General features: G+C 43.0%; 1 protein-coding gene across 1 annotated transcript in view; it reads left to right on the top strand.

Moving 5' to 3' along the window:
• Positions 1–679: 679 nt before the first annotated feature.
• Plekhm3 (pleckstrin homology domain containing M3) overlaps positions 680–10,370 on the top strand; it is a 131,187-nt gene continuing 121,496 nt past the window's right edge. Inside the window, exon 1 of the mRNA XM_051190360.1 lies at positions 680–1,463. Within this exon, the coding sequence (XP_051046317.1) occupies positions 851–1,463 (613 nt within the window). The 5' untranslated portion in view covers positions 680–850. The remainder of the gene's footprint in view (positions 1,464–10,370) is intronic.

Below are 10,370 nucleotides of genomic sequence, written 5' to 3'. Positions count from 1 at the left end.
TCCCCAGACATAGGCTTTTTGCCTTACTTCCAACTCTGTCATAGGCTCATAAACCCTTGACCTCTAATCTCAGGCTAGACCTGTACTCTGAGGCCAGTCTGGAAGCCTCCAGGGAGTTAGGCACTTGAAACCTTTTTCCAGGAAAACTGGAGAATTCTGAGAGCCAGAGTCATCATTAGTCTTTATAACCTAAGGAAGCACAAGCATAGTGATTTTAACATTCAGGTTTAGTCAAAGAACAGCCTCCTTCTCCATTTCTCCCTGTATCTTCTCACCCAACAGACCATGAGAGATTTTCAGTGTTGTGCAAGCATTCATGACTTTTAGATCAATTGCAATAGCCTAGCCACAGAATCCCTCGTGTCTTTTGCTTACTACTTTCAGTCAACAGATCAGAGGTTACATTTGCTCTCAAAGGCCTCTTCTGTGTGAATAAAAGTAGTTGGCCTTGATTCCCATTATCAAGGAGTTCCATGCTGCTCTGCTAAGTCCTCATACAAAGTAGAGTCAAGCGTATTCCCGACAATAGAAAGTGTGTGTTGTTATACCGGTGTGCATGGCTACAGAATGCAGTAAATTGTATACCAATGTTATCTTATTTGTTTTCTTCCAGGAAAGAAAGGATTGGTGCTGCATTGCTCTGACAAATACTTCCCTGCTGTCTTCACAGATATCTTGAAGAATAAGCGTCTGTATGGCTGTGGGTGGCCTGCCCTAGGCAGCCTGATGAAGGTTACCTCCACTTGTTTCCACAGCTGTGTTGCTGAAGCACTGGGCTCTTTTGGCTGAATGTTCATGACACTCTTTCCTGACGCAGTTTAGGAGGCTTAGGCCTCTTGGGTTCTGTGTCATGGAAGCGTTGGAAGTAGATGACATAAGCCCTGCCTTAGAGGTGACTGAGGACTTCTTTAGTACTTTTGATAGTAAGCTGGAAAAGGCCGTGCAGCAAGCAGAGGTTTATGGGATTCAGGAAGTCCCTGAACTGGTGGGGCATGAGGTATTCAATAACATAACAGACAATGGTGCTTTGAGAAATGTTGCCTCCCTGGGCAAGGGGACCATGATTTGGGACCACTGTAAGAGCAGGCTCCTAGAAACCAAAGCTCAAAATGTCTTCCCTGCCAAAGAACAGCTTATGGTACAGAGAGGGACAGCTCCAGATAACCTTTCCTGGATGGAGCAAAAGGAAGCATCAACCTTCAACTTTTTCAACATCTGCCAGCGTCGGAGGGACAGACCTCGTTCTGTGAATGATTTATTGGATGAGACCACGACTTTCAAGCCAGGGCATACTCGGTCAAGGTCCGATGTTACCCATGTAGACTGGCGGGTAGTCCTAAGCACCATGCCTTTACAACAGCAGCAGCAGCAGCAGCAGCTGTCCCTTCAAGGCCCTCACTTTGCCAGGCCGTCTTTTCTGTTGCCTTCACCCAGTAAGGTTGAAGATGCTCAAGGAAATACAGGTATGCTTTATATTCAATTTCGTGAACAAATGTTCATTTCTCCTATGTCACCCTTACATCTGCCAACTCTCCAGTAGCCACACCTGGCTTCTCTCTCACTCTCAGACTTTGTTCTTTGTTTTGAATCAGCTATCTTTTTATGTTCGGAAGAGGTAGTTAGTGAAATTATTGACTCTGGTTAGGTCTTTCTTTCTAATCTTGTTAGAATATTATACCAGATGTAGTACTTTCCTCTGAATAATGAGTGGTACTGCATATTCATATCAGATGTTTATTGGGTCTCACACTGGACTCTTTTAACCTTACCTTGGTGGTATTAAGATTTGTGGAGACCCCAGGTGGTGGTGGTGCATCCCTTTAACCCCAGCACTCGGGATGTAGAGGCAGGAGGGTCTGTGTGAGTTCGAGGCCAGCCTGGTCTACAAAGCTAGTTCCAGGACAGGCTCCAAAGCAACACAGAAAAACAAACAAAAAAACACCAACCAAACAAAAAAGTTGTATGGAGACTCTGTACTACAAGATTTCTCATCCAGCTGATGGGGTCAGGAATGAGTGACATTTCAGGAAGTTATTCAGAATGAGAGACACTAGTTGGCCAACTGAAGTGATTGTTTTGCTCCACTTTCAGGCGAGTGGCAGTGACTCTAAGAGGAAGTGAGTGGCAGTAACTCTAATCACATAGAAGCAGGGAGCACACGATCTATGCTGTTCCACAAGGGCTCACAGGGGACATAGACTGAAGGGCGTGGTATTCAGAGAAAGCTAAGGAAGATAATAGCCAGAATCACAGTGTGGACAAAGTGAGAAAGGGCAGGCTATAGAACACTTGTTTAGCATGAAAAAGGCCATGGGTTCAGTACCCAGCCCCACAGGTTGGGGTGGGGGTGTGGAGGAGATACAATGCAGTGTAGAGTTAACAGATCTTTGTGTGCAGAGGAGGAAGAGCCAGTGGCAACTGGAAAGATGACTAGAGTCTTGCTGTATAGGGCCTTTCATTTTCTTCCAGTGTATACACAGATGTGTGCATCTATGTGTGTCAGACTATGTGGTCATACACAATCTCTTCTGTGTGACATAAAAAGCCATCTTTCCATTTACCACATCATTTTACTTCAAGATTAAAAAAAGAAAAACTTCATAGCTACCAATTTTTATTACTGATGATTCTTTCTTTACTTAACTCTTAAATTTAAATGGCTTCTCCTCAACTCATTGGTGTGTGTGTGTGTGTGTGTGTGTGTGTGTATGTGTGTGTGTGTGTGTGTGTGTGTGAGTGAGAGAGAGAGAGAGAGAGAGAGAGAGAGAGAGAGAGAGAGAGAGAGAGAGTTGGTGCTCTTTAGTACTCTGAACTGAACCTGGGACCTTGAATATTTAGGCAAGTGCTATGCTACTGGCTTCCTCCCCACTCCTCCAGCCTCTGGCTGGTTCTCTGTATGTGCATGTATTTGTATAATTTTGTTGTTTGTTTTGTTTCTTGGAAGTTTCAAGAATTGAATCTTGGCTTGCTAGGTAAACATTTTGCCATGGAGCTACCTCTCAGCCTTTATTATCTTTTGTGTACCACTGCTAATTAAAAAAATAAATTTTATGTACATGAGTGTTTTGCCTGCATGTATGTATGAGCAATGTGTTAGTGCATTTCCCTCAGTGGTCAAAGAGAGTTGATTCCCAGGAGTACAGATAGCTGTGAGCCACCATGTGGGTGCTGGGAACAGAAACCCAGGTCATCTGTAAGAGCAGCAAAGCTCTAACCACTGAGGAATCTATCCAGTCTCTTTACTGCTGTTTTTAAGTTAGCTTCTATGCCTACCATTGTTTGGAAGTCAACTGCTATGTTTAACAATTTAATAAGTGAGGTTAATTTGTAAGTATAATCTGAGACAAGATATCATTTGGAATAGAGATGAGAAAATGCAAATGTTTCTGTCCATGCCACGCCACATTTCCACAGTCAATACCAAGTTACCCTTTAAGACTCTTTCCTTCCCTGTCAGATTCACAACTGGCCATTCCTTATCTTTCCTTCTAGAGCAGTGGCTCTCAACCTTCCTAATGCTGGGACTCTTTAATATAGTGCCTCATGTTGTAGGGACCCTTAAACTTAAAATTATTTCATTACTACTTCATAACTGTAATTTTGCTGTTATAAATTGTGTAAATATCTGAGATGCGACTCCCAATGGAGTTATGATCCACAGGTTGAGAACCACTTTGAAGATTCATCAATTTTCAAAGAACAGCTATTGGGGCTACAACTATAGGACCAGAAGGAAAGGGACATTGTAAAGTGAGGATGGGGTGACTGATTTAGAGACCCCTGTGCCTGGAGGACTCGATAGCTTTGTATCAGATCTGTTACATTTATGTAATAGGTAAACTATTCAGCTAGCAAATAACCTCAGTAGAATTCACATGGGATTTTGTCACTTTAATCATTTGTAGATCTTCAGTGGGACCCAGATGAAGAGGTTATCACATTTCCAACTTTATTTTTCCCATTTGTTTTGATTATAGATATAAGAATTGAGCATCCTTTGTATTTCTAATGCCATGATCATTACTCTTTTTGATTTTGCTTATTTTTTATTCAAGGCAGGATTTCTTTGTGCAACCCTGGCTATCCTGGAACTCTCTCTGTAGACTGGATGAGAGAGCCATCTAAGTGCTGGGTTTAAAGGTGTGTACCACCACTCCTGGCTTGTGATTGTTATTCTTTTGTTCTTGAGTTTTAAAATTCTGAATACTAATTTATAGTGAAATATAGTGATTTTTGAAAAGGAAATTATAACACATGGACTTTGTAGATTTAGAATAACACATCTTAGCTAATGCTTAGTCATTGCAATAGGAATAGACAAACTTGGGCAAAAGGCATTGCAGGTGTTGTGGAATATTATTTTAAGATGTGTTACATATGTTTATGCTGTGGAATATTTGTTTAATGATACAAAGATGTGTCACATTTTTTTTTTTTAATGTTGCTTTTGTTTAACTCTGTGAAGCTGTATTACTTTGCTTGTCTAAAACACCTGATGGTGTGTAAAGGGGCGATAGCTGGGCAGAGAAAGGGTAGGCGGGGCTGGCAGGCAGAGGGAGTAAATAGAGGGAGAAATCAAGGAGCAAGGAGCTAGAAGGAGAGAAGACACCAGGGGCCAGCCACCTAGCTACACAGCCAGCCATAGGGTAAGAGTGAAAGTAAGATATGGAAGTTACAAAAGGAAAAAGCTCAGAGGCAAAAGGTAAGTGTGGATTAATTTAAGAAAAGCTGGCTAGATATGTCAGGCTAAGGCTGAGCATTTATAAGTAATAATAAGTCTCCATGTGATTTATTTGGGAGCTGGGTGGCGGGCCCTCAAAGGAGCCAAAGAGTAAAAAGAGTAAATACAACCAACAACAGGCAGGCTTTTCACATCTTTTCTTTCTGATAAGTTCTGCAGAACAGGCAACATGTGTCGTGTTTTTATTATCTACTAGGTAAAGAGCAGGGGCCAGCAGAGCCTCCAGTACTTAGGCTTGGAGTAGAAAAGCATTCCAGATTTGTAGCTGATCATCCATTCTGAGGAGTATACAGTTCTCATCTAGGTGTATGCAGAGAGCTGATGTGAACTGATCCTGTGGGTTTGGAGGCACCGAAACCAGCCAATCTCCAGGGGTCAAGGCTGTCCCACAGGGTGAGTTCCCAGTAACAGAGCCACCAAGGCACAGCAGACATTGGGAAGGCAGTAAGGTATGAGCTGACCTTTGGGGCCTTGTCACATTATTTGGCTGTCTTATTTTAGAAACTTGTGAATGCATTCTGGAGACTGCATTGCCTCAGACATAGGCAGGCCAGGGCTGACTCTTTCAAAAGGAATGTTGGCAGAACTAGTGGAGAGAGGATGCTTCAGGGGGTCCAGCCATGGCGTATGGCTTGAATCCAATCCCATTATAGTGTGCATAATGTGAAAATGACTGGCTAATAAATGTCAGGGGGTTAGGTCATAAAATGATAAAAAGGAACAGACCTAAGGCAAAGTGGCAACAGTTATTACAAAGGATTTCAAAGTATGTGGTGGAGCCCAAAGCTTCCTTAGACCCTCAACATCCTAGGCCCCCAACATCCTAGGTCATTAACATCCTAGGCCCTTAACATCCTAGACCCTCAACATCCTAGGCCCCCAACATCCTAGGTCATTAACATCCTAGGCCTTTAACATCCTAGACCCTCAACATCCTAGGCCTTCAACATCCTGGGCCCTCAACATCCTAGGTCATTAACATCCTAGACCCTCAACATCCTAGGCCTTCAACATCCTGGGCCCTTAACATCCTAGGTCATTAACATCTTAGACCCTCAACATCCTAGGTCATTAACATCCTAGACCCTCAACACCCTAGGCCTTCAGTATCCTAGGCCCTCAACATCCTAGGCCCTCAGCCTTCTGGGCCTTCAACATCCTAGTATCCACTGTACCCGGCAGCTTTACCACTCCACCATAAAACTATCTGATTTCCAGCCCTAGCAGTAACCCTAGTTGTATAAAGACATGCTCTTAAGGAATATAGATGAGTGTCTGTCCTTAATGTACTTCCACTGCAACACTGTCTTGTTACTCACTGGGGAATAGTACACTCACAGGCATGAAGGAATTCCTCAGAGGATAAAGAAAGTGAGTCCTGACATCACAGAATGAATTCCAGACATACACACCTTAAGGTAAAAAGTCCAATGAACATGTGGTTGTTAGATCTGTTTCTGTTTTTGTTTTGTTTTGTTTTGTTTTTTATTTTTGGTTTTTCAAGACAGGGTTTCTCTGTGTAGCCTTGGCTGACCTGGAACTCACTCTGTAGACCAGGCTGGCCTCAAACTTAGAGATCCACTTGCCTCTGCCTCCTAAGTGCTGAGATTACAGGCATGGGTCACCACCACCAGGCTAGATACTTTTTTATATATATGAGTAATAAATTGTATACACACACACACACACACACACACACAGACACACACACGGTAGATGAAGATGAGACTGTCTAGAAAGAATATTCAACTAAGACTCAGGAGTCTTACTCCAACTGTACCCCTGACTCATCATATGGGTTTGAAAAAGCCTTTTACTGTCTCTTTATAAACCTACCGAGAGATTAAATTATCTCCGCAGTCCTTCCTAGCCCTACAACTGCAATATTCTAGGATGTGTTTGAACTGATTCTGACTCACAGTTGTGTGGGAACTAATTGCTATATTCAGATCAATAATTAAAGATCATGACTGAAACAAAAGTATAGTTAGAATTTTTTTAACAAGTGAGAGATTTCTATGTGACTTGTAAGTCTACTGCTACATGAACTGCAGTGGTAACTCTTTAAATAAAAAAAAAAAAAAATTAAAGGAATCTTTTGTATTCGCTATAGAGCCTTGAAACTCAACAAACTGCCAGAATGGAACTCACTTTTCCTCCCTGTGTTCACATTTTCATCTGCTTCGAGAGGGCAGTGGTCAGCTGAGCTTTTGTTTCGGTAGGTGCCGCTCTGGTGACCCGGTCTGCTCCTGGGCTTGTGTTTTCTTGTTCTGAGTACTTGAGGAGAAGGTCTCAAGCAGAGACTTTCTTTATGGCCAGACAGACCACTGCAGTCTAGTCCTTCATCCCGAGCTTTATGTTACCGCTTCAGTTCTCTCTTCCCCATCTTTCACTGAAAAGAGAGACAAATTTGGGACTTGGACTCAAATGACTGCTTTTTCAATTATGCTGTTTTTCAAAAGCCCCGGAGCCACGAGAGATGGAAATATCCATACGGGCTTAGAATAAGTGAGGTCACCAAGACACAGTCTCTTGCTGAATTTGTGATTCACCCCCCAACAGAGTAGTCAGTACAAAGAAGTTGCTAAAATAGGTCACAGGAAGTTGATTGTGTATGGTCATACGGTTTCCACTGTTAATGATCCCATGTTGGCCGTCGCAGCCATAGGAGACCCAGTGTGCTTCACTGACAAGCCTGGATTCTAATTGCTGTAAGGGACCCGTGAAAGTGGAGTGTTTGATGGTCTTCGTGGGTGTTCTCTTAATGCATTTTATTTTCTTCTGACTGGAAAAGCTGTGGTTATTAATTTTTCAAACTGCTGGAGTTGTCTTTCTAAAACACAGGTCCTTTGTACTACTGTGTTCATAGAAATGAAGTATACAGGGCTGGAGAGATGGTTCAGAGGTTAAGAGTACTAGCTGCTTTTGCAGAGGAGCTGGGGTTGATTCCCAGCACCCACACAGTGGTTCACAGCTGCCTGTAGCTCCTGTTCATGGAGATCAGATGCCCTCCCTGACCTCCAGGCACACACATGGTGAACAGACACATACATGTAGGCAAAAGCTTCATACAATGAAAATATAAAATTGAGAAAAAAGAAAGAAGCAAACGAACTATGCATGGCTCACCATTAACTGAAATCGTGTGAGTTTTATGAAGCATTCCAGTATCTTTTCAGCCTTAAGCTGTTCTCGGCTGTGCTTTTTTGCCATTTGTGAATGGACCATGTACTTTTCGGAGCCTGCTTTTACCCCAGCTGTGTCTTCACAACAGGAGATTCTCCTTGTCCTTTTTGCTTTCCATAAATCCTCCATTATCTTTCAAGGACTAATTCAAATGCCACATTGTCCCTCAGATCATTCCAGCTTTTTTTCTTCTTCAGCAACCCATTTTTTCTTCAAAGCACATTTTATTCTGTTGTATATTATAGTTAATTGCTTCCTCATCAGTCTCCTACCTTAGAAGCCCTTTAAAGATGTGAACCATATTGTAGAAAACTTTATACTAGACCAAGTATGAGCATGCGGAAAGTTGAAATCTTTGTGTGTGTGTGTGTGTGTGTGTGTGTGTGTGTGTGTGTGTGCGTGCACGCACGCGTGTGCACACATCTATGTGCCTATGTGGAGGCCAGAGAGCCCCATCAAGTGTCTGTCTCTATAACTGCCCACCTTACTTTCTGAGGTAGGGTTTCTTACTTACCTGGCTCTTGCTGATTCTGCTAGACTGGCCGGCCAGGGATGCTTCCCCGAGCTGGGGTTACAGGTACCTATTGCCACACTTGGCCTTTTGTATTGGTACTGGGGACTGAAGTCAGATCTTTATGTTTCCACGACAAGCACTTTACCAACCGAGTCATCTCCCTAACCATTGAGAGGTTGAAGTTTTCCAGTTAGCACTTAGGAAAATTGGGGCAGATAGTGAATTGGTGTGCTCTTCCTTGGGAAATACTGTCTCCCACTCTTAGCATTCCATAGTTGCCTGTAGTGCTTTGTGTAGGCTTGGGTTTCTCCTGTCCACTTCAGTGTGTCTGCTGTTCAGCTTATGGTTAAGCGGTAATGTTGGCATAGTTTACGGGTGTGGCTTCTGACATTACTAGCCCTGAAAATGTACACACAAGCATATTAATTTTTCAGACTGGCTGGCATGCCCAATCTCAAGGCAGTTTCTAGGGAAGGATAATAGGGTATTGTAAGTGGTGTTAACAAATGATTGCTTCCTCAAGCCAGGGGAGATGCCATCTTCCCTGAGCATATTGTCATCATATCTGAACAAAAGTTTGGTTCTCTTGGTGAAGTATTTCACACGTTTTGCCTTAGCTGGAGTTGAAAAAGTGGAAATTTTAGGGTTCCTTCTAACTCATGCATTTCTGTGATTCTCTAAGTTATACAAAGATGTGGTGCTGTAATGCTAGTCTTAAAATCTAAACAGTGGAGATTCTTTTATGTTTCTTTTCTTTAGATTAGAGAGGCAGAGCAGGAAGTGCACTGTGGCATGCAATGACACAGAAGTTCATGTTTACTAGGTTAAAAAGGCAGGTTTGCATCAGAGAAGAGAAGTTGAACAGGACTGAATTGACTGTGGCTACTATTGTCTACCACAAAGAATTAGTATATCTGGCCCATGCAGAGAGCCTATGCTGATGACCTGCCATTCTTCTAGGTTTATGAGAGAGAACAAATAAGATATCCTCTTTTTGCCCATAAGGAAAGTTCTCAGTGTAACTGTAAAAAGAATATTATTTGCTTCTGGCATGAAATAATCTTTCTGACGGAGTATATATTAAGCTGAGTCTGTGGGACAGTGTCTCTGTATTATTATGCTGGCCAGAAGTCTGCTGGCACCATGGGGCATGCTCAGTGAGAATGGTCCCCATAGTCTCCCAGCTTCCTAGGTCTCACAGACTTCATGGGCAGTGCCTGATTATTGCCACCTTGTCAGTTTCACTTCTCTCCTGTGCCTGAAGTGAGAAGAAACAAAGGCTTAAAATTAGTTCAAAGTGTTTTCCCTGGCTTCTGCCTTGAACACAATTGAAGCCATAACATGAAGCAAACTAGACAGCTGGCAGCTGTATTTTATGGGCTAAAAATTGCAAAGAAAAGAGTAATGTTAGTGATCTAGGATGCCAAGGAAGTCTTCAGTGAGGAAGGAGTGTTTCAACCGAGAGTTGAGGTCTGCTGCAAACCCAAGGTGGTGAGAAAACCCCACGTAGAGTGGGGTGGCCGGGGAACTGGCCTGCAGTGGGAGTGTAAGGGGCTCAGGATATGGAGAATATTCAGACCAGGCACATTGACTTAATGTGGAATGTGTCAAATGTCTTTGAGAGCACTCAAAAAATATCCTGAGAGTCAAGATCAAGACACTTTACATGGAAGTTGGCAGGGATAAAGGGTGGGGGTAGGATAGCCACCCTTCTGGTAACCATTTGTACCCATGTAAAAGCCACCGATTAGAATAGCCATTGGCTGGGAGAGAGGGGTGGCCTCTCGGCAAGTGTAGGAGAGAAACTAGGGGACAGCCTCTCTCACATGAAGCACCAGTTCTGTTTCTGATCTGCTCCAGATCTGCTCCGGCATGCCACCCATCTTCCATGTGAGTCCCTCAGAAGGGGAGGGCTGTGGCTGTTGAGAA

The sequence above is a fragment of the Phodopus roborovskii genome, unplaced genomic scaffold (genome assembly GCF_943737965.1).
Source record: "Phodopus roborovskii unplaced genomic scaffold, PHOROB, whole genome shotgun sequence".
Lineage (NCBI taxonomy): Eukaryota > Metazoa > Chordata > Mammalia > Rodentia > Cricetidae > Phodopus > Phodopus roborovskii.
Note: the sequence above shows the minus strand (reverse complement) of the source record. Positions and strands in the feature narration are given on the sequence as shown.